The sequence below is a fragment of the Phyllostomus hastatus genome, unplaced genomic scaffold (genome assembly GCF_019186645.2).
Source record: "Phyllostomus hastatus isolate PE091 unplaced genomic scaffold, TTU_PhHast_1.1 phas_contig_17, whole genome shotgun sequence".
NCBI lineage: Eukaryota > Metazoa > Chordata > Mammalia > Chiroptera > Phyllostomidae > Phyllostomus > Phyllostomus hastatus.
The window spans coordinates 7,630,763-7,653,815 of record NW_025333664.1 but is presented as its reverse complement, the minus strand read 5'-3'; the positions used below and the strand labels follow the sequence as shown (position 1 = coordinate 7,653,815).

At 62.2% G+C, this 23,053-nt stretch overlaps 1 protein-coding gene across 4 annotated transcripts in view; it reads right to left on the bottom strand.

Moving 5' to 3' along the window:
• The window catches only part of RIPOR3 (RIPOR family member 3), a 60,701-nt gene that overhangs the window by 15,318 nt on the left and 22,330 nt on the right, over positions 1–23,053 (bottom strand). For 2 of the 4 annotated variants that reach the window (XM_045833421.1, XM_045833424.1), the window contains exons 2-4: positions 8,175–8,293; positions 2,119–2,265; positions 923–1,001 (exon numbers count right to left, since the gene is read on the bottom strand). In XM_045833421.1, coding sequence (XP_045689377.1) covers positions 923–1,001; positions 2,119–2,265; positions 8,175–8,293 — 345 coding nt within the window. Of the gene's footprint in view, positions 1–922; positions 1,002–2,118; positions 2,266–4,576; positions 4,894–8,174; positions 8,294–16,020; positions 16,037–23,053 lie in introns of those variants that run through there. The other 2 variants (XM_045833423.1, XM_045833425.1) reach the window with 2 other exon arrangements.

The window sequence follows — 23,053 nt, the reverse complement described above, 5'->3', positions numbered from 1 at the left end:
CATGCCGGGGCGGAGAGGGGTGTCACCAGAGAAAAACGTGTATTTTCAGGGTGGGAAAGTCTTTGTATAAAGCGCAAGATAGTAAGTATTTCAGGTTTTGCAGGCCAGGTGGCCTCCGCCATGGAGGCATGAAATTGGCCACAGACAGTATGTGACGGGTGCGGCCTGTGTGGACAAAGGGCAGTATTTCCCAAAGAGGCCCTGGTTCGCCCCCGCGGGCTGGAGTCACCGTCCCTGAGTCGGGAGGGGTTCCCCGAGGCTGGAGACCCTGCTGGGGGTGGGGGGCGGGGAGGCAAGATGTGGAAGAGCGTGCAGGCTGTGGGTCCGATTCCACAGCACGGCTACAGCCCAGAGCCCTCTCCACACCTGGTGCGAGTGTTTGTGTGATCACGTGGCCGAGAGAGAGACATGGAAAGGTAAGTGTTAGCGTTAAACAGGCGAAGACACGATGCAGGAGGGTGTGGAGCAGAAAGGAACAATGGATTGGACTCCACCCCCAAATTCTGTGTTTGCTCACGTGCGGATTTATGCGAGACTGTACGCCTGGGATTATGGGATTAAACACCACGTAAGAAGTAAGGAACGAGGAAAATCCCCAAGTCTTTCGCCGTGGCCTGTAAACTGGGGACCCCCCCGAAACGGGCACCTCCGCCCACCCACCCGCCTCACAGTGGCCCCTTGAACCAAAGAGAGAGTGGAGGTGGGTGGTCAGATGGGTGAACTCTGCACCATGTTGGGGGCGCTGGGGAGCTTCCCACCAGCCCCCGAGGTTAAATTCACCCCAATAGAAAGCCAGTCCATTCCTTAGGTCTCTGAGTCCCAGAGATTCGCCCCCATGACGCAGGCAAGGGGGTGGGGGAGGGTCTGTCTTTGAACCCTGGCCAAGGCTGCCCCAGCAGGAAGGGGTAGGGAGGGGTCTCACCAGCCTGGAATTCCTGTGGGTGTCCTTGTGGCGCCCTGACAGGTAATCCAGCTCGGCCTGCTGGAGGTACAGGTACTCCCTGTGAGGAGAGCGAGGAAGAGGAGTTGGAAAAGGGGCAAGAAGAGGAAAGGAAACAGGCCGATGACCAGCCTCCTGGAGTGCCGGCAGCCACAGCCTCCGCGCGGACAGCAGCCGCGGTTCTCAGCGGGCAGCGGGCAGAGGGCAGAGGGCAGACCCTCCCACCCACCCGGAAGCCTGGCCCCCTCCGCTGGGTCTCCAGATCCCATGCCCCGTGGGCCGTGTGCCCAGCGCTGTGAAACATGGGGAAAATCTCCGTCATCCCCATGCAGCCCACAAACAGGCTCTACCCTCCTCGACCCTGTCTCAGAGGTGGGCACACTGGCCCCCGAAGACCGCACATAACCCAGCGCAGGGTCACCTGGCAGGGACAAGGCTGGACCCAGGCCTGAAACCAGGCAGTGGCCTCCGGAGACCGGTATCTCCCCCCCCGCCCCAGGGGAGGCCCGCAGGAGTAGCCCTGCCTCATGGTCAAGGGCCGGCTGTCCTGCTGCCTGGCTGCCTGGGACCGAGACCCAGGGAGGGGCCTGGAAAACGCATCCTGGGAAGCGCAGAGAAAGGCATGACCCGGGACATCTCACGTTGTGGTTTCCAGCCAGAGAGACTCGGACAAGAAACCTGAGGTTTGGACTCGGGAGCCAGGGGGGAGGGTTCCGTCGTAGATTTGCTGGGTCACCCCAGGAAGGTGATTTACCCTCTCTGGGCCCGTTTGCACCACTGTCCGTGAAGCACAGCTCACTCGGAGGTTTGCCCCCCCACCACCCCCAGGGAAAAGGGGACGCTGTTGACTCCACACAAGCCTCACACAGGCGGTCCTTCGGGAATCCCCAGGGGCTGTCCCAGGAGGTGAGCTCCTTGGAGACAGCTGTCCCCATCTGGGCTCACCCCCCAGCCCCCTCTCTGCACCAGCACCAGGTGCATTGTGGGAGGAGAGCGAGGGATGCCTCCTGGGCAGGATCCCAGGCCAGTGGCTTCCCCTCTCAATGAATGGCCAGGAGCTCCCTCTGTGGCCCTTCCAGACCAGACCCGGCCACGCCCCTCAGGGACGGCCGGGAGGAGCAAGCAGGCGAGGGGCCAAGGAGTCCACTCGCGAAAGGCCCCGCGCGGCCCGTCCTTACTTGAGGCCTCGCTTCAGAGCTTCGAAGACCTTCTTCACTTGCTCCGCCTTGGAGTCCGGACAGACAGACCCCTTGCGCAGCGTGCCGTACATCTTGGAGGGCTTCGCGGGTGTGCGGGGCCTCACGGAGTTCCTCTGGATGGACTTTCTGTGAGGAGAGGCGGGGGGCGGTCAGAGCAGGGGTGCAGACAGAGTGTTCCCGGGGGCAGGCCCTCTGGGGACGGCGGCCGGAGCTGAGTCCCACCCTGTCGCCACCGCGCTGCCCGGTCTCGGGGAAGCTGCTAAGACTCCCTGGGCCCCAGGTTCCTCCTCTGTAAAACAAAGGCTTGGGTTTTAGGATTGAAAGGGTGCCACCACTGCTACTACTAACAACCTGACGTGAGAAATGGGCTTGCGCTGAGAAACACAGTCGAGCAGCCCAAATGCCGGTGCTCTCTGTTCAGCGTGCTTGGGCGATGCAGGCAAAGCCACGTGGGAGGCCAAGTCATAGCCCTGTGGTGCACCCATGGGGGTGGGCACCTATTGGCTTTGCCTGCCCAGCATCCATCCACCTCCTGAGGAAAACAGTGCCTTGATTTCCCTCTGGGAGCCTCTCCAGTCCCAACCTTTGTACCTGTGGTTTGGAAGGAGGTGGCCTGACAGATCACCACTCACACACAGGCACACGCATGCACACGCATGCACACACCTGCACACACAGGCATTCTGAGGCAAACCCATGCTCCAGACCTGGGTTAGTCAATATACTCCGCTCCCCTGGCCAAGGGAGAGGCATGGGGACCCAGTCTGGCCAGTGACCCTGTGGCAGAGCCGGGACCCAGACCACACGTGTGCAGGGCCTCAGCTGGGGCCTTAACCAGGCGGCCGGGAGCAGGTGCAGGATCCCCAGGGTCCTCCGAGTCACCTGCAGGACTTACAGCCAGGCTGCTGACCACCCCCACTCCCACCCCACCCCACTCGAGTTTCCAATTTATCAGTCTAAGGTGGGGCCCGAGAGTTTGCATTTGAATGTGTTGCCAGGCGCTGGCCGTGCTGCTGGTCTGGGGACTGCACTCTGAGCAGCACGGTCTCAGGGGAGTCACCATTTCTGCTTCACCCAGGGGCATCCTATTGCTAGAAACCCAGCCCCGCGCCTCCCTGGGAGCCTCTGCAGTCTGTCTGCTGTGTTTTTAAGATCTGAAATCAGGGACGAGGACTAGTTCATTCATTCAAACGCTCACAGAGCACGGCTCTCCCAGAGTGAGGCACTGCGAAGAACCCCACCCTCAAGGGCTCACAGTCCCCCAGGGTGGGGGAGAGAGGCTGTGGTCTGGAGAGCCAGGTGAGGGCAGAGGGAGCAAGGGGGACACAGCTCCTGCTCCTTCGGCAGGCCTCAGAGAAGGGCCCCTGGGCCACCGCCATGCCCGGGTCCCCAGAGACCCAACAAGTGGCCCAGCCACACCTCCAGCCCAGCCAGATGCTGCGCGTTCCATGCAGAGACTCAGGCACCTGCCGCTGACACGACAGAGAAGAGTCGTCCTGGCCACCCCTGCCGGCAGGCCCCACGACCCACGGCTCCCCTCGGCAGCTGCACCGCCACATTAGAGGCCGCTGCAGCAAGGCCCTGGTCTCAGAGGCTGCTGGTCTCAGAGGCCGCTGCAGCAAGGAAGAGTCTGGAATCGCACCCTGGCCCCTCAGCGGCCTGGCAACTGGGTATGTAGGGCACAAGCTCCTGCTCAGCTGCCCATGTTCAAATCCCAGCCCCAGAGGTCACAGGTAGGTAACTGGAGCCTCAGTTTCCCCATCTGTCAAAGGGGGACGACAAGAGTGCTTGCCCCGCAGAGTTATGAGATCATCATTCATTCAACAAATATTTGAATAAGCACCTACTGTGCCCCAGACACCATGTCAGGGGATGAGGGTACAGCTGTGACCGAAATAGGCAAGACCCCTCCCTGGGAGGGGCTGGCCAGCTGGGGGAGACTGTGGGAAGTGGCCGCAGCATCGGCTCCAGGGCCAGGCGGCAGGATGTCTCTCCAGCTCCCCCGCTTACCAGCTGTGTGACCCTGGGCGAGTCGTTGAACCTCTCTGTGCCTCCGTTCTCTCATCTACGCAATGGGAGCCACGGGCAGCTTTGCCGTGAGATTCACGCCCATGAGGTCGTGAATGTCAAGGGCTTCGGCGTGTGGGGAAAGGGTGAACACTGTGTGTGTCGAAGTTGAGATACATCTTTAAAAATCATGCACCGGAGAGTGCGTGGCAGTGAGGAAAAGGGCAAAGGCAGGATGAGAGGTGTAAGCAGGGCGAGCCAGGAGGGCTCCCGTGGTCAGCTGGTGCAAAGCCTCTCTCGCATGGCCAGTGCTCACCCCTGTGCTGCCCTGGCTGCCGCTCATTCATTACACGACAACTGACAGTTTCTGAAGGCCAGGAAGAGGCCATTCACCCTCCTCCCTTGCCCTCCCTGAGGCCACCTCACCCACCTCTTGGAACAGACCCTCCACAAAGTTGCCATCGCGGGCCGGCAGAGATGGGCAGGAAAGGCGTGGGTCCCGGCAGGTGGGCAGGCAGGCAGCCGGCGGGGTGGGCGAGCAGCTGTGAGGCGGGGGCCACGCTCACCTGCCGGCTCCCGGGGGGCCCACCGTCGCCTACAGGTGTGCGCCCTCGGCCAGGCCCCCCTTCCCTCTACCTGGAGACCTTGCTGCTGCGGCCGCACCTGGAAGCTGCCGCTCCTGGGGAAGCTCTGAGCCCAGCGCTCTCGTCTGAGCGTCTGAGTGTGGACAGGGCAGGTGTGGCGGCCGCTCCGGGGGCTGGCCCAGCCGGGCAGGGCGACGCGCCTGCAGCCTCCTCTGGATGTTGAAATCAGGCTGCAGGCTGGCCCCGCCGTGTCACAACCGCCCGTGCCGGGAGCGCCCCCGGGGGCGGGTGCTCCACCAGCTCCGGGAGGACTCAGTAAATATTCAACAGCCCCTGGCAGGCCCGACAAGATTCCAGACGGGCGCATGCAACCCGCTGACCCGGCGCTCACGGGAGGCCGCGGGGGCCGTCCTCCTGCCTGGTGCTGTGGGGAGAGACTCTCTCTCGGAGGCTCTGGTCCGGCTGCCGCAGGACTACAGCCTGCCCCTCCGTGTGACAGCAGCGTCCGCTAACCTTTCCTCCGTGCCCAGCGGCACTGGATGGGCGGGCTGGTGGCAGGCAGGCCCTCGGCCCTCGCAGAGGTCGAACTCTGCCCTGCGGGCACGAGCCCATTTCTCCCGACGTGCTCTCTGCGGTCCCCGGAGTCTGTGTCCCCCCACAAGCACAGGGCAGTGTGGGCGCCTCCACTGTGAGCTCTCTGTCCAGCCTCCTCTGCCGGATAACCAGGGGCTGCCACTGAGTGCTCCACCCCCTCCCCAGCCGGACACTGCAGGGGGGCTCCTGGCTCAGGGGGGTGCCCGCCTGACAGCCAGTGGAGGGGGGACACCTGGCTGAAGAATGGCAGGGAGGGGGTAAGAGCATCCAGGCCTGTCAGTCAGGGCAGAATGGGACAATGTCAGGGCCTGGCCTCCTCGTATCCCTGCCTTATTATATATGGCTTACTTAGAGCAGCCATTCACACCTTAGTGTGAAGTTCCCCCACCAGGCGACTTCCCCAAGTGAATTCTTTGATTAGGGAATAAAAAGCCGTGTCCAGCGTCAAAGGGGTTTCAGGTGCCAGAGCAGGGGTGGGACAGGGGACCAAGAGGCCACCTACCCGCCCATCTAAGCGGAGCCCAGCTCTCCCGCCCTGCGTTGAAGGTTATTTTGCCTGACCCGCACCGGCCACTGGGTGCTTGGCAATGGGGCTGAGTTTCGGCCCGGTTGAATTACCTGGGAAATAGGGCCAGAGGTGAGGCCTGCAACCCGATCCAGGCCGCCCGGCCCTGGAGCCGAGGGTGCAGACCCCTGGCAGCTGGGCGGACACAGAACATTATAAGCAGATGTGCTTCTTCCCGGTCGGTGCGGGCAGCTCCTTCCTCACCGGGGGCGAGGGGGCTGCAGAGGCTGAGGCCGGGTCGTGGCCACGCAGGAGCCGCACAACCAGTCAGGGCCAGCATCCTCCGGAAACCCCCACGGGGGGACGGACCCCCAGGAGGGGGAGGCCCCAGGACAGTCACAGGCACCCGGGGCCGCTCTCTTGGACTAGGGGGCAGGCATTGCCTCCTTGCCACTGACCGATGAGCCCTGGTGTCTGGGGTTGGACCCCATGTGTTCTCTCCCTCCCAGAGGGCCTCCCCCAGGAATCTAGGAGGGGTCAGCAAGAGGCTGGGAGCCCACCTGGGGGCACTCTCTGGCCCGAGTTCCCCGTGGGGCCTGAGGGGACATTTCCCACGGATGCGGGAAGCCCAGGGGCCCCGAAAGGCCTGACAGGAGGGGAGGAGCAGGCAGGACCGGCTGCAGAATTCGGGAGGCCCAGAGCGAAATAAAACCCCGAGTCCTCTGCTCCACACTTAAAGGAGCCCTAGCTAGTGACGGCAGACGGTTAAATCTCCTCGAGGGGCCCTGTGCCAGTCTGCGGGCCCTCCCTGCCGCCAGGTCACAGGACAGAGTCCCCACGGTGCCTCCGGAGGGGACCCTCGCCATGCCAGGGCGCAAAGCTTGGGAGGGTCACAGCTTAGCAGCCCTGATTACAGACCATGGGAGGGGAGGCCCGGAAGAGGCCCAGGAAGAGGCAGCTCAGACAGGGTTCATTCAGTCGGGAAACAGCATCCTTCCCTGGTCAGTTTGCATTAGCCTCTCAGCCGAGTTTAGGGAGGCCTACTGTGCGCCTCCTCGTGGTGGCACCCACACTTCCTCCCCTCGCAGGCTGGGGTCAGGGGCCTCCTCCATGCAGCCCTCCTGCCTGCCTGCTGCAGTTCCTCCCTGCACTGGCCGCAGCTGCGTCCCTCTGGGGGGCGGTCGGCTTGCTGTTCGCTGCCCTGGAGGAGGGCGGGGCCTGGGCCCCTCCCGGGAGCCTGGGCCCAGGGCTGGCCAGAGTGGGCACTCCGCACATGTTTGTGAGATGAACTGGGGCTTCCCCCGGATTTCAGCCCCGGGACGCACTTCCAGGCACACCTTGGAGATGGGCAGCCCAGGGACATGGTGAGTGATCGGGGAGGACCTCAGCGTCAGCCCGGGCATTGTGGGGCCTAATGAGCTCCTGTTAAACCGAGGGAACGTGCAGTGGGAGGGTGAGGGCCTGGTCCGGGGCCCGGGGGCCCCCCAGGACGGGGCGGTGAAGCAGACTACCTGGGAACTGGCGGGGGGAAGAGTGGAGGAGCGTTCCAGGGCGGGGGGGCACGCCCGTGCCAAGGCCGGGAGCGGGGAGAGGTCCACATGGTGCAACACGGATCCCTGGGGCTGGGGTGCAGGTGGGCTTGGGCTGTGGGGCAGTGGCCCCCAAAGCAGACCCACACCCCGTCCCTTCAGATGGAGGAGACACCTGGCGGTGCGGCCATGAACTCACGCCCGAGGGTCGGCACTGACCCCAGGCCGGTCTCTGTCTGCCCAGAAGCTGCTCCTCCTCCTTCGCAACTGCCCATGCGCACCTGCGGTGAGCCAGCCTGTGCTGGCCGCCGGCCAGGTGCCACCTCCTGCTGCCCTCACGACGACCCCGTGAGAGGGAGGGACACTTGGGATCCTCGTCTCGTCTCGCACATGAGGAAACTGAGACTCAGAGGTGAGGTCACTCGCCCCAGGCCACAGAGGCGGGAGAGGCGGCCCCATTTTCCATCTTCCCGAGCAGGAAGAACATTCCAGCCCAGCCCCGCCCCCAGAGCCAAGTTCCGACTCCGAATCGGTCAGGCCGGGCCGTGTGGCTGGGGGGACAGCTCTGCCTCCCCGGGCCTCAGTTTTCCGCTCTGCCAAGTGGGCCCGAGAGGTTTCTCCCACCGCCAAGACGCTCGCTCTCTCTCACGCACACGCTCGCGCTCACCACGCACCACATGCCGCACACTCTGTCCTGGGCGGTGGGCCCGGCGCGAGCGTGAGCCTCAGCCTCACGGGCAGCGGGAAGACGATGACCCTGCCGTGCCTGCCCGGCCCTGGAACGAGCCCCCCGCCCACCGCGGCGGCAGAACTTACGCGATCCTGCGGCTCTGGGCGCTGCTGAAGCCGGCGAAGGAGGCGCTCCGGCCCACGACACCCACGGCCCCCGTGTCCCCGGAGGACAGGAACCGCACCCTCACAGACATGGCTGTCACCTGCAGGGAGAGGACGGGAGAGTCAGCCTTGCCCCGCCACCTGGTGAGAGCGGACTGAGGGCTGGCCGCCCTCCGCCATGGCCTCCAGGGTCCTCACAACAGACGGGGGACAGCTGGTGCTGTCCCCAGCTCACAGAGGGAAAAAACTGAGCCTCACTGAGGTTAGGGAACCTGCTTGGGAGGAGCCGCAGGAGCGAGATTCGAACCCAGGTCTCCGCACTCTGTGCTCAGGCTCCCGATGCCCAAGCACTGCTGCATCCTCATGCGGGGGGTGGACGGCGCCTCCTGAACCCAGCTCCTCTCCCCTCCCCTCTGCTGCTCCTCTCTGCCAGTAACCCTCACCCCCTCCACCAGTCTTCGCTGAGCACCTACTGTGTGCCAGACACGGTGCTGGAGACAGCCCACAGAGCAAGACAGGCAGAGGTCTTGCCCTCCAGGGCCCCCAGTCCTGCAAAGAGGCCAATGAGCCAGCGGACAAGTGCAGTAGGGAGCCGACAGGGACGGGAGGGGGAACCCGGGGGTCCTTGACCCAGCCACGGAGGAGGCAGCCAGGAGCCAAGGAGGAAAGGCTGAGGCGGAGAGAAGGGGCAGGGGAGGGGAGGGGAGGGAGGGTGCCTGAGCAGAGGGAACAGCATGGTCAAGGCCTGGAGGTGCAAATGACACGGTGTGATTTCAGGGGCTCGGGGGGCAGCTCCAGGAGAGGCGGGAGAGGCCCACACAACGCAGGTCGTGATGGCCCTGGGAGCCCCAGGGAGGACTTCGGCCTTGCAGCTGGGCCAGGGTGTCCGGGAGCCACGGGAGGGTTCCGAGTGGGGGGTAACAAGGCCCCGTTCCCACGAGGCCAGCCTCCGGGGCTTCCCGAGGCCCCTGCCCCGCCACCACCTCATCTCTGACCCAGGCTGCAGCGAGGCCAGCCCAGGCTGCCTTCTCTTTTTCCCAAACCGTCCCTGGACTGGAAGGACGCCAGGACATCCCTCGGGACCGTCGCCGCTGCCTTCCAGCAGGGACCATCGGAAAGCTCTGCTCCCTATCTAACCTAAATCTCTGCTGCTACAGTTTCAGACCTGACTCCTCCTCAGCCAGGGCGGGGCCAGGCCAAACCTACAGGACAGCCCTGCCCGGCCGGCTCCCTCACATTCCTGCGGGGGAGGCCCCTGCTTCCGCTCCCCTCCCCCCCACCCCCAGCCGAGTCCAGTCTCCACACCTCTGCCAGGTGGGGCCTCGGCCTGGAATGATTTTAATAATTTTGTCTTTCAAGCCACATCTCTCTCCAGTGCCCAGTCCTGCCTTTTTTTTTTTTTTTGTAGAGAGAGGAAAGGAGGGAGAAAAAGGGAGAGAAATATCAATGTGTGGTTGCCTCTCGTGCGCCCTCTACTGGGGACCTGGCCCACAGCCCAGGCTTGTGCCTTGACTGGGAATCGAACCCGTGACCCTTTTGTTTGCAGGCCGGTGCTCAGTCTACTGAGCTACCCCAGCCAGTCCTGCCTTTCGTGTGTCAGTCCTTGCCAGGGGCTCCAGAGCCCTCACTCTGAATCCCGCAGATCAGTGCAGCCCCCACAGGTCCGTCGCCCCACAGGGATCACAAAGCGGAAAAGCCAGACCCAGGCTCCAGCCCCGGCTGTGACTGTGCCACCCACACGCTCTGGGCCGCAGCGGTCACAGAGGTAAAAGGGCCGAGGGGCCAGTGAGCTGAGAGCCCACAGTGCGGGAGATTCTCGGGCAGAGCTGGTTGTCTCTGCGCCGTCGCTCTGACCCAGACCCCTGTCCCGGAGGTGAGGGGCCGAGACGGAGCAGCCAGCGGGTGACTTCCAGCCCTGGCAGGGGAAGCTGGGGAACGCGCGCTGAGCACCCACGGCGCAGCATGCACCCGCGGCACACCCAGCCCCGGCTCCGGGGACTGACACGCGCTGTAAGACCACGGACAGCAGAGCAGCACTGGGTACGGATGGGGGCACCGAGGCAGTCTGGCGATGGAAACGTCGTTTACTGAGGGCTCATTATTTCGCCAGCCCTGGCTAAATGCCTTATGTAAATTATCTTATTAAATCCACCCCTCAGGCCAAGGCACTGCTGCATTCCTAATTCAACCACAGACGAGGAAACTGGGGCTCAGCGAGGGGACGGGGTTGGCCCAGGGACCCGGCTCGAAAGGGGCAGCGCCGGGTCTAGTGCCCGAGTGCGAAACGCCGGCCCTTATCCGTGTCCACGGTCAGGTGTCCCGGACCCTGGGATGTGCCCCAGCCCCACAGGGAGGTCCCCACAGCCCCCACCTGCGCTGTAGAGTCTACTGTTACCATAGCAGCAGTTTCGGCAGCACGAGAGCAGCCGCGGTAGCAATACTGACACCAGAATATCAGCAAGCGCTACTGATTAGTAAACCCGCATCAGGACCGCCTGTCCTCTCCACCGCGCCACGGTGGGCTCCTGCTCTGGGCGAACCTGCTCAGACGGCCTGGCCCTCCCTCCCCTCCACCCCCCAAGGTCAGCAGTGGGGACCTGGGCTCTGGACCCAGCCCGGGGCAAGGGAAGATTCGAAACACACCTTTATGGGAACAAAGGACAGTGATGGGAGGCAGGGGCCGCCTCCCCCACTTCGCCTGGCTGTGCAGCTCTGGGTGCAGAAAGGGGACGAACAACGGCGGGGATTTAAAAAGAAGGCATTTCTGCTAGGCGCCCAGGCTGGCAGCTTGGTTTGTGGGGGCGTCGTCATGCTGATACCCCAGGGTTGCGGGTTCGATCCCCAGGCAGGGCCCATACAAGCAGCAACCAGTGAAAGCATCAATAAGTGGAGCAACAAATCACCATTTCTCTCTCTCTCCCTCTCCCAACTTCCTTTCTCTCTCTGAACAAATTTCCGCAACGTGCCCGACTCCAGGGACAGACAAACGTTCCCCGCAGACAAGCGGAGAGCACGTCTTCTGGGCTCTGCAGGCACACAGCCTGTTGCTACGACTCGGCCGCTGCCTTTTGAGAGCAGAAGCACCGCAGCGGATGCTAACAGGAGCTCGCACGCTGTCTACCAAAGCAGCAGCCCCTGACGGGTGAGCCTGGGTGGCCAGCACTCTGCCTGCTGCCTGTTCCAAGGGCTCAACGCCTCATTTAGCCTTGGCTGGTGTGACTCAGTGGACTCAGTGTTGGCCCGTGAACCAGAGGGTCGCCGGTTCGATTCCCAGTCAGGGCACATGCCTGGGTTGTGGGCCAGGTCCCGGAGGGAGGCGGTGGGGCACCCGAGAGGCAACCACACATTGCTGTTTCTCTCTCCCTCTCTTTCTCCCTCCCTTCCTCTCTCTGTAAAAATAAACAAACAAAACCATTTTTAAAAAATAAACATCATCTAATTCCCAGGCATTTTTCATCATTTCACCCTGTCCCCATACTCTAGGAATCAAGTACTATTATTATCCTCATTTTGCAAATAAAGAATCCAAGGCTCAGAGAGGAGGGGAAATGACTCATCCAAGGTCACCCAGGGAAGAAACCCCCGAGCTGGGATTTGACCTTGGGCTCAATGGACCCCACAGCCTGGCCACTTCCTTCCCAGGAGCCAGCAGAGGATGCGCACCCCGGTTCCCGTGAGCCAGACCCGGGCTGAGGAAGAGGCGAGGGCCCCAGCGTGTGAAGGGGACCTGCCAGGCTGGAAACACAGCACTGACGGTGGCCTGGAAAAAATCAAGGCTCCCGCACCGCAGGCTGCAGGGGGTAGGAGCCCCCGGGCCTGTGGACCCTGGTGGACTGGAGTTTGCCTCTGCTGCTGTCTCGTCCAGCCGGAGGGCTGGAGATGGGATGGCCGGGCTGGGACCCCTGGAATCTCAGGTGCCCTCAGTGGGCAGCCCCTGCCCTGCCCCCGTGACCACAGAGAACAGAGGCTGGGCACCTGGGGGACTCACTCACCTGCAGCCCCTTCCTCCCTCCTCCCACACTGTGGCTGGCATTAACCCTTTAGCTGCTGGGCTGTGGGAAGGCCTGGGAAGAGATAGGCCAGAGACCTCGTTGGGCCCTGGGAGAGAGAGGCGAGAGGCCCAGAAGTCGTGCAGGTCCCAAACCTTTGGTGGCAGGCCGGACAGCCTCTATCTGAGTGTCCCTCGCTGTCCCTTGCTGTCCCTCTCCAGCCTGGCAACCCGGGCAGCACTCACTGGCGATGCCACTGGGGTGCAGCTGGTGGGCGCAGGGGAGACTGGCAGCCGGAGGGGCTTCGCACACGGCCAGCTGCTCCCCAGACGCCGGGCACTGCCCGGGCCTCCTCCCCCGAGGTGTGGCTGGAGGGAGCCGGAGCCGGCTCCACTAAATCTGTCCCGCTCACTGCTGGCCAGAGCCACCCACCCGCCGAGGGAACCTGCAATTTCACCTCATTTGGAGGTAAGGCTTCTAAATTTAACGGCTGGGCTCCCAGGGCTGGGCGGCTTTTCTGCCCGAGCCCCTCACTTAGGGCCCTCACACATCCGCTCAAACGCCAGCCAGGGCTTCGTTTGCTTATAGGAGCTTCCAAAATAACCCCTTTGGTTTAGCATGAGAGGAAATGGCAAAATAGCCCAGGACGAGGAGTGTGCGTTTAGACAGGAGGCCTGGGCGGCCCCAGGGAGGCCGCTCTGGAGACGAGGCTGCCCCCCGCGCCCCCGTGGAGTCCACAGTCTGCAGCCCACTGGGCCCTCCCCGGGGAGGGGTTCGAGTCCTGCTCCAACTCAGACCTGCAGGTGCACTAGGACCTGTCACCTGAGCAGCCACAGGAGGGCACAGGTGGGCTGTCGCGCTGGATTCAGAGCACACCTGTGCCCGGTTCACAGGTGAGAACACGGGGTGCAGCCACCACTGGCCAAAGGCAAGGCAGAGGTCGAACAGCCCAGGGCTCGGCCACACAGGGGACGCTGGTGAGGCCACCGTGAGTGTGACGTTGAAGAGTGAGGATGTGCAAAAATGTTGCAAACGGACGCAACTGATGGCTGCCAGAGTCTCAGCTTGAACCTCGAAACAACACCCCCCACGTGCTGCGGCGGACACGCACCGCTCACAGTTGGAAAGACAACGTTGGCTTGGGGACCACAGAGCTGGGTGGAGCTGCGCCCAGCTGCACGGTGTTGACGCCGTGAGGCTGGCTCTCCGGGCCCTTTTATCCAGAGAACGCTGCTTTTCCTGATGAACCTGGGATCACAGGAGAAACTGTCCTCTTAAAAAAGATTTTTTTAAGGTTCCCAAATATCGTCTCCAGTCCCAGCTAACTCTACCGGGGTTTTTACAGGGTAGAGACGCCTCGTGGTTTCTGGGGAATACCCAAAGGGTGTCTGGATTTAAATGGCCCCCCTCCCGGCCCTGACCACCAGCCACTGGCTCCCACCACCAGGTTGGCGGGGCGGGGCCGGGGGGCAGGGTCACTTGGAAGTGACAGCTGCTCTGCAGGGAACAAGCATCCTGAGCTGCCATGGTGGGGACTCGGGGGGCATGTGTGCAGGTGCGGGGGCTGGAGTGGGGGCGGGATGGGGAAGATGCTGGTGCCGGGTGGAGAATAACGGGGGTGGGGACCACAGTGGAGGCCCTGGGACACATGGGGGGGCAGCAGAATCTCCTCCCAAACATCCCCCCCATCCTGGTCTGTAGGACCAGGGGTAAAACTGGGGCAGGGCAGGAGGGGCAGAGGAAGTGAGGGTGACCGGGAGGGGCCGTGCAGAGAGACCCCCAGGGAGGACAGGGCGAGGCCAGCCTGGTCGCTGTGTCGGGGCCAGCACCTCTGTTGGATGCCTGGCACCGGAGCCAATCAGAGTGCCGGTGACACCCCACACTCAGATGGTGCTTGAGGCTGTGCAGCAGCGTCTCCCGGCAGACCCTTTGGGCCAGGGAGTTCTTTGCTGCCGGGTCATCCTGTGTGTTTGCAGTGTCCCCACGGGAGGCCGGGAGCTCTCCCAGCTCCGGCTGTGACAACCAGGAAGATCTGCGGACCTGCCATCTGCCCCCTGGGAGGAAGAACCAGCTCCGGTGGGAGTCACGGGCCAGGGCAGCTCTGCCGGTCTGCACGAGGGTGTGAGGAATGTCCTGACGCGTGTCACGGAGCATTTCCCACGGGTGAGAGGAGTCCTGCGGAAGCCACTCATTCGGCTGCCCCCAGGTTCTGCCCAGGCTCCCCCGCTCACGGGAGCAGGGTGTGGGAGGCAGGGGAGCTGCAGGCTGGCGTGGCAGAAGGGGCGCTGAGCCTGCAGCTGCCACTGGGCCTCTGCCACCGGCCCTGCACACACACACATGTACATGTGTGAACACACATGCACAGGACACAGACAAGGGTCTGGAGGCCTGAGACCAGGCATTTGAACTTGGCAAAGAGGCCTGGACTCCTCCTGGGGGGTCTGTTGGCTGTAACATGAGTTCTCTGTGAGACCCCCTCCAGGGTCACCCCCACTGGGCAGCGAGCAAGGAGCAACCCAAAGACCACCTGCCCTTTTCCTCCCAAAGAGACTGACCTCGCCGGAGTGCACGCCCTGGGGTGGGGAGCTCGGCATGGGCGCATTTAGGGTTAAAACCCAGGCTGGGCAGGCCCTGAAGGCCACCCCAGCCAACCACTCTGCATTGCACGAGCCATCTAGATTCTCCAGAATGTCAGGGACACAGATCCCGCCCCCACCCCACCCCCAAACACACACAGCTGGACCGCAGAGCAGAATCTCTCTACACACCCGCTGGAAAGGACTGAGAAGGAACCCCCCCTCCTGCCCACCGGCTCCCCCCCGCTGCCAGGCCCGGGCCCCGGGGCACATGGCCTGTGAAAATGCTTGGGTTGGTTTTACACTCAGAAGACGAAACCATGAGCCTTTAGGTCCAAGGGGATATTTTATCACATCATGTCGGATATATTGATATTTATGTATTAGTGAATGTATTTCTTTGCACAGGCCTATCTTGACACCAATTCAGTCATAACAGGCGCTTTTTCATACTTTTTATGAAGAGTCCCACGAAAGCCAAGGTGCCCTGGGCCCTCTCTCAGCCCTGCTCCCTCATCTGCCTGAAGACAGCCCTTCCCTGCCCATCCCCCCACCCCCACCCCAGCACCCTCCCCAGCTTCCGCCCACCCAGGTCTTCCTCCCCCACCCCAGCACCCCAGCTCCCCAGCTCCCGCCCACCCAGGTCTTCCCCCCACCCCCACCCCAGCACCCCAGCTCTCCAGCTCCCGCCCACCCAGGTCTCCGTGTGCAGATCCCGGAAGCCCTTCTGGATACCCTCCCCTCCTTTCAGCTCACCTCCCCCTCGCCTACTCCCAGCTCCCCCAGGCCAGGCAGAGACCACCCGCCGAGAGGCCGGCGGGACCCCACTTTGCTCATTCAGCCCCCACCGAGATGCGGCACTGTGGCCTCCACCTTGTCGCACTCAGGCCCTGGGGGTGGAGGAGGCCGAGCCCAGGCCGCCAGGACCTTGGCCCGGGCTCCCAGCAGCAGGCCCGCGAGCCTCGGCTGACGGACAGGTCAGGGAAGCGGGCCAGGGCCCACAGACGGGAATCCCGTCTGTACTGTTATGACAGTGCGCCCCCCCACCCCCAACCCCAACCCCCAATCTGGTGCCTCGAGGACTCTGCTTTCCACCCTCGCATCTGCCCGTGGTCCTAGTCGGCTTTCCACCTGGGCTCCCCCCGCCCCGACCGAATTGGGGGGGGCGGGGGCCTTGTCGGTCCACTTGCATTTCCTGATTCCCAGTGAGATGCATCCATCCGTTGCCTGTAGAAGCGCCTCTGCAGGGGTTCACCAATTTACCTAGTCCTTTGTCCAGTCAGTCTGGACTTGCTTCTTCACTTTAAGGAGCCCCCCGCAAAGGCTGGGTGGAGATTCTTGCCCGGCGTTCCGCCAGCCGCTCGCTCACCTTTTAACTCACCCGCAGTGAGGGGGTGTGTGGGTGTGTGTGGGGGCGGGGGGGGTACATGTTTCTCGCGTGTCTGTGCCGACCCTTCCCAGCCACACCTTGGAGCGTGGGGCCGCGCTCTCTGCCTCCACCCGGACGCTTCTCACCTGTCGGCCACCAAAGCCTCCCTCCCCCGGTGAGAATTTTGTCCTCCTGGCCAGGCCGCAGAGTCCTCTCCTCCCTGCTCCTCAGAAACGCCCTGAAGCTGCCCCTCCCCCAGGCCCAGGCCCCCCCCACCACCAGTCACCGGTCTCCTGCCTCCACCTCGCCCTCTGTCCCCACCGGAAAAGGGAGTGAGCTTCTAAAAACGTCCGTCAGCTTCCTTACACCTCACCCCAGGCTTGGGACTTCTGGGCTCGCCTTAGCATGAAAGTCTCCCCCTGCATGGCACACCCAAACGGCCCCGAAGGAGAGGCCTCCTTCAGCAGAGCCTGAGGCTGGAGCCCAGGAGCCCAGGGGCGGCCGAGAGCTCCCGGCCCCCTGCCCAGGAAGGCAAGAGCGCCCCATCGTGCCCCCTTCCTCCGGGCCCTCGAAAAGCAGTCACAGCCGGGTCTTGCCATAGTACGAGCAGCTGTGTGGTGGAGATGGGTGGGACTTGCTGTGATCACCCCACTTACCTCCACCCCCACCCAGCCTGTGAGGCCGGCAGGAAGAGATGTGAGTGCCCCACCCCGCCCCACCCCACCCCACCCCCACCCCTTTTCTAGCTGCAGCCCTGGGGCTCAGAGAGGGGAAGCGGTCCCCCACCCTCTCACAGACAGCTGGGGGCGGGGTGGGAGCAGGTGGGAAATGTTGGCTTTCAGACGTATTCTGGGTCCTTTCGAGAGGTGACAGGTGAGGGGTGGGTGTACAGGGACCACCCTGGAGGAACCTGCAAGTGGTTGAGGGGCCAGGGCCCCCACTGGGGAGCCCGGTGGATATTAGGAGCCGCCCTCCCGACAGCCACACCCAGAGGGTTGGCTGCCTAGCCAGCACCCTGGGTCTCCGCGGGGATCCAGGGCCCACTGAGTCAGCCTCCTGGAATGCCCGGGGCTCCCCCAAAAGCAGGCCCCGGGACGCCTGCACAGGCACGTGCTCCAGAGGAGATGGGGGCTGTTTGCCGAGGGAAGTGGTCAAGGGTTCAACAAGAGACGAGCCATCTGGTCGTCCGGAGGTAAACAATTTACGAGAGATAAATCAAGCCAGCCTGCAGTTCTGGTTTTGCTTTCGACAGAGGGCTGAGTGTTTTTCCTTTCCTCGGGGTGCTGGGCGGGGAGAGGCTGGCTGCCCCGGGCACCCCAGCCAGCGCCCCCCTGGGGCAGGGAGGCAGGAAACGACAGCTTTTTCTCCCACCTCTTTATGCCAGACGCTCACCCCACAGTGTGAGGGCAGTGGGCTTCCTCCCGAAGGGACAGTAGGATTTTCTAGAATCCAAAACCTTGCATTTCTAGAATCTTCCGGCCTGGAATCCATTCCCTGTTAGAAGAAGACCCCCTGCCGGTCTCCCCGGGTATCTCGGCCCTGCTCTGCTAGCCTCCGCGAATGCCCGGGGAAAACGAGAGACAGGCTCCCGGAGCCCCTGGGTTCCCAAGCACGCTGGGTATCTGTGCAGCTCAACGGCCTGGAATAAACAGCTGGTGCTGGAATCGTCCTGCTGGAGTTTCCAGCAGCGTTGCGAGACACCCCAGGCCGACTCCGGGGTTTGTGTACTACAAGCTGTTGATCAATGGAATCCCCCTCTGCCAGACATTCCTGCTGGGGTCCATGGGGAGATGATTTTGGTGGGAACGCATCTCCAATGTTGCAATGAAAACCTCCAGTGTTGCAATGGAAATTTTGTAATGAGAACGGGCTCGCGAGGATCACAGAAGACGTGGCCGGGTCAGGTAGTGTCCTCGCGGGGGGGGGAGTGCTGAGGTGGGAGCTCTTGTCATTAGAGAAAGCGGGAGGGACACCTGGGGACCAGGATCTGGGGACTCTGCGGTAACCTGTGCGATACACACCCACGGCGTCACGGAAAGGCGACGAGTATAAGGCTCGGGGGTCCAAACACCCAAGTTCACGTCCAGCCTTGATCCCTTCCTAACTGTTTGACTTGGAGAAGTCGCTTGTTCTCTGAGCCTCCGTTTCCTCGTGGATAAAGTGGGAGCCATTGAAATCACCTCCCTTTAGGGCTGTGAAGATAGGCGTTTTTCCTCCTTGTTCAAAGGAAAACCCAAACTGTAACTGACGGCTCTGTCTACTGCTTTGGGCTGCTGAGGTTACAGGCATGAGGCGGTGCATTAATTTTCTGTGGCTGCTGTGACCATGCGCCCGGGGCGGCTCCAAACAACAGAAGTGTGGAGTCTCGCAGCTGCGGGGGAGGCCATGCTCCCCATAAAGGCTCGAGGAAGGGGTCCCTCCTCGCCTCCTCGAGCTGCTGGAGGTGGCCACCGCTCCTTGGCTGGCGGCTGCATCACCCCAGCCGCTGCCTCTGTGGTTGCATGGTCTTCTCCCAGAGAGTCTCTGTCTTCACAAGCCAGTCCCCCGCTGTCATGAGGACACCAGTCCTACTGGACGTTGCCTCACCCTAATGACCTCATCTTCGCCCCATGAACCCTGCAAAGACCTTATTTCCAGATAAGGTCTCGGTCACAGATACCAGAGGGTAGGACTTCAACATAAGTTTTGGAGGGATACAATTCAACCCATAGCAGGCTGAAAATGCTTTGTTTAGCCCAGCGGCTTAATGAGGTTTTGGATGTGCGAAGGTGGGCCCCAAGCATCGGCGGGTGGTAGAGAGAGACGCCAGACTGTTCCGGATAAGAAAACCCAGACAGGTGTGTGTGATGATGGACAGCTGGAGAAGGGGAGGGCTTTGGGGAAGGCGAGGCGGCTACCTGTGCAGCTCTCCGGGCGATGAAACTTGAAGAAGGCGTTGCTAGAGTGTATTTCCAAGCTCGCTCCCCCTGGGTTCCCATGACCTGGAGTTCTGTGGACGTCTGACGGCACCCCGTTTTCCTTGGGAAGATTTAGTTCTTGCCTGCTACTGTTGGTCTAACAGGACTGGCCCGGGGCCCCACGGTCCCCTCGCCCAGGAGAGGCACAGCCTCCCTGGGGAAGGACCGGGACAGGACGACAAGACGCGGGCCATGCGGCATTGCATTCGCCCTGGTCGCCTGGGACCCTGGCTGGAGGGCCTGCTGTGAATCCACCCTGGGCTCCTGGGCCCTTGGTTCAGGCCCGTTTCCGGGCCTGGGTCCTTGGATCTGCCGTGAGCCTCATCCCCAGCTTCCATGGGCCAGGTTCCTTCGCCCCAGCTCATGGCAGCCACGTCCGGAGCCTGCTGTCCCCGGGCCAGCAATGCGCGTGGGAGAACGGAGGAACCGGAGCCGTGGACACATGCGATGAAAGGGGAAACGATAAAAATTAACCTATGGGCACAAAGGTGGCGAAAAGCGGGAAGCCCCTCAACATCCTTGGGGATGGCGGAGAGAGAAGGAAGGGGCTGGGGACCTGGGTTTCTCACCGGGGTCTTGGCCTGGTTGAAATGTTACAGGAAGGGGTACCCCACAACACGGCCAGAAGATCGGGGTGCCCAGGGGCGGATGCTGGGACATCCATTCAACTTCCAGATAGAATGCCCGGCTCACAGAGACACGACACAGCGGGGGTCACTACCTGACACGCTGCCCCTCACTTTGGACCAGGCGTCACAGCGCGGGCCAGACCCCTCCCCCTCGCCCGCTGGGGCTGGGCCAAGGGGAGCCTCCCTGCAGGCGTCCTGTTTGCGTCCTGTGCCCCTCGTGTTTATTGGTTTTCCTGCTTAACGAGGTGAGGTTCGCCCAGCCCGGTGGCGATTCCTGGAAAAGCGTGGAGTTTCGATGACCCAATGCGGCGAGTTTACAAGGAAGCCAGCCCTCCCCGAGGGCTGTGCTGGCTGGGAAGAGAAGCTTCGCCTCTTCCAAACACGGTGATGAGGTCTGAGAGTTCTCATGGGGTGGGGTGGGTTGGGGGCCAGGTGCTGTGGGCGCCAGGAGCCCTGGGCTGGGGGGTTGGAAGATCTGGGCTCTGGCCCCAGACAGCCAGGCGTTCCCCTCTCCCTCGTGGGGAAAAGGGGGATAAAACGCACACTGGGAGAGGTAGAACTCGCCTGCAGACCCTGACGCTCTAAGCAAATGCAAGAAAGTGCCGACCGAACCGTGGCTAGCCTCGTCACTGTCGTCAGAACCTAAGACCTCCTCTAGCAGCAGAATGTTAAGCCCCCAGTGACTCTGACCTTGACTTATCCTCTGCTGTTTGAGTGTGGGTGGAAGCTGTGACTATAATGAGCTATGACTCCTCCGATTATGCTCCTCCAGGCAAAAGAGCCTTAAAGCCTGAGAGGGAGTCAGGGTGAGGGAGGGAGGTTCTCTCTTTCTGGCTCTGCAGACGGGAGGCCGCGTGGCCGGGGGACCCGGAGGCCCCTGGAAGCTGAAAGCGGTCCCGGCTAATCGCCAGCAAGTCCCACAGCCACACGGAGCAGCATGATGCCAAGGAGAACGCTCTCGGGCGTGGGTTTGTGCTGGACCCCGTGGACAAAACCTAGGCCTGACCGATACCTTGCGGGGCAGCCCTGCGACCCCCTGCAGAGCCCCCAGGCTCCCGAGGCCAGCACTCGGCCCTGCAGAACTGGGAGCTCTCTAGCGGGTGCTGCGGGGCTTGTGGCCGTTTGTTTCACTGCAACAGACCACGGATGCCCGCCCTGTAAAGGAAGCCTTAAACAGGAGCCTCCCATGCCATCTGCCCTCCCAGGGTGGCCCCGTGGCTAGAGACGAGGTCTGACTCCTGACTGTGCTGCTCACCGGCTGCGTGGTGGTGGCCACCCTGCCTCCCTCGCCTCTCAGAGCCTCGCTTTCCTCATCTGTAAAATGGGGATGGAGATGAACCGCGTGGCAGTGGAGAAACACAATAATGAATGAATGAGGGAATAAAAGGAAGAAATGAAGCGTGTGTAGAACACTGGAGCGGAGGACATCGTTAGGGCATGTGGTGAACGCTCGAGAGGCCTGAGCACTGTACACGTCCGTGATTGGGGTCAGCGGACCGCCAACAACCCTGCACCTGCCCCACACACCAAGGACACGGGAAGGAGCCCGGACCGGGGAGTCACGGGCCATTTGGAGAGTCAGGGGCCTCCACAGAAAGCCCCGACTCTGGAGGAAGTAGGGGCACGTGCATAACATGTTCAGCAGGCACAGCCCGGGCCTCAGAGCTCACAGCTGCCCCCCGGAGGCCGGCTGCGGCCTGGCGGTGGTTCCTGTGCTTCCTTCCTCCAGATCCCTCCGTACGGGCTTACCTGAGGGGGACATTTTTGTTTTAAGGATTCTGCTGCTGAGCCTATGTCTCGGGCCTGAGGTCAAGGCCTGGCCCTGTGAGCCCGAGGAGAAATTGGAAGTCTCAGACGCTGCTGGCGGGAATGTAAAACGGCGCAGCTGCTTTGGAAGATGGTCTGGCAGCTCCTTAAGTGGCTTAGTGTGAAATTACAACACGACCCAGCAACTCTGCTCCTTGGTACACACCCAGGAGACATGAACATGCTGGTGTCCAGTAAAACCGGCACACAAATGTTCTTGGCAGTGCTGTTCCCAACAGGCAAGAAGTAAAAAAATACCCAAATGTCATCAGCTGGATGGACGAGCAAAGTGTGGTACATCCATACAATGGGGTATTATTCGGCCGTGTAAAGGAATGAAATGTGACTCTATGTTACAACATGGATGAATCCTTTTTTTAAAACTTGGCACTTACTTTTTTTTTAAAGACTCTATCCATTTATTTTTAGAGAGAAGAAGGGAGGCAGAAAGAGAGAAACATCAATGTGTGGTTGCCTCCTGGCTGCCCTTACTGGGGACCTGGCCCACAACCCAGGGGTGTGCCCTGGCTGGGAATTGAACCGGCAACCCTTTGGTTCGAAGTCCTGTGCTCAACCTACTGAGCCACACCAGCCGGGGCACAACGTGGGTGAATCTTGAAAACCCTACGCTGAGTGGAAGGAACCACATGCAAAAGGTTACATGTTATGTGACTCCATTTACATGAAAGCCCAGAGCAGGCAAATCCATGGAGACAGGACGCAGGTTCACGGTCGCCAGGGGCCGGGAGCAGAGAGAGAAGGAGCGACTGGCAGTGGGAGAAACTAGCGTTTCTTCCAGGGAAAATGAAAACGTGCTGGAATTAGATGGTGCTGATGGTTGCTCAGCTTTGTGAACGTGCTAAAAACCACTGAACTGGACCCTTTAGAGGAGTGAATGTTACGGCATGGGAGTTATAGCTCGATTTTTAAAAGCCAGTCTTTTAAAAAGTTCTGACCGCTCCTAGCAGCAGGACCTGGCAGAGACGCCCTGGCTGGAGGCCCCGACGCCCCCTCTGTGGAACGGGGCTGTGACCACAGTGTGGCCACGCGGGGCTGCTGAGGTCCCACGAGAAAGCGGGAGAGCCCAGTGCTTGGCAAACGGGAGTTTTAGGGTCCATGTTAGGGTTAGTCGCTGGGGGCGTAGAATGCTGGGGTGCTCTCTCCACAGTCCGCCTCCTCCCTCATCCTCATGCTGCCGGGTGGGTCGTCCCCCTCTGCCACCCCCTCTGCCCTGGCTTGACCTTGTTCCCTCTGCCTGGAATGCCCTGCATGGCCTTCTCCGGTGGGTCTAGGCTTGCCCTCGCCTTCAGGGGCACCCCCTGTCTGAGCCGCTGCCTGGGTCCCAGCAGAGCCGGGGGCCCACCGTCCTTGCCAGAGGCCCCCACAGGGAGGCACTGATGAGTCAGGCCAGGCTGTGGCTGAACGCCCTCCTGTCCGGGCCAGGCTGTCTCCGGGCAACCTGAGGAGAAGGGTCCTGTCGTAGGTCGTAGGTCGGTGTGTCCCGGATCTCACCCGCCTGTCACCGCCACACTTCT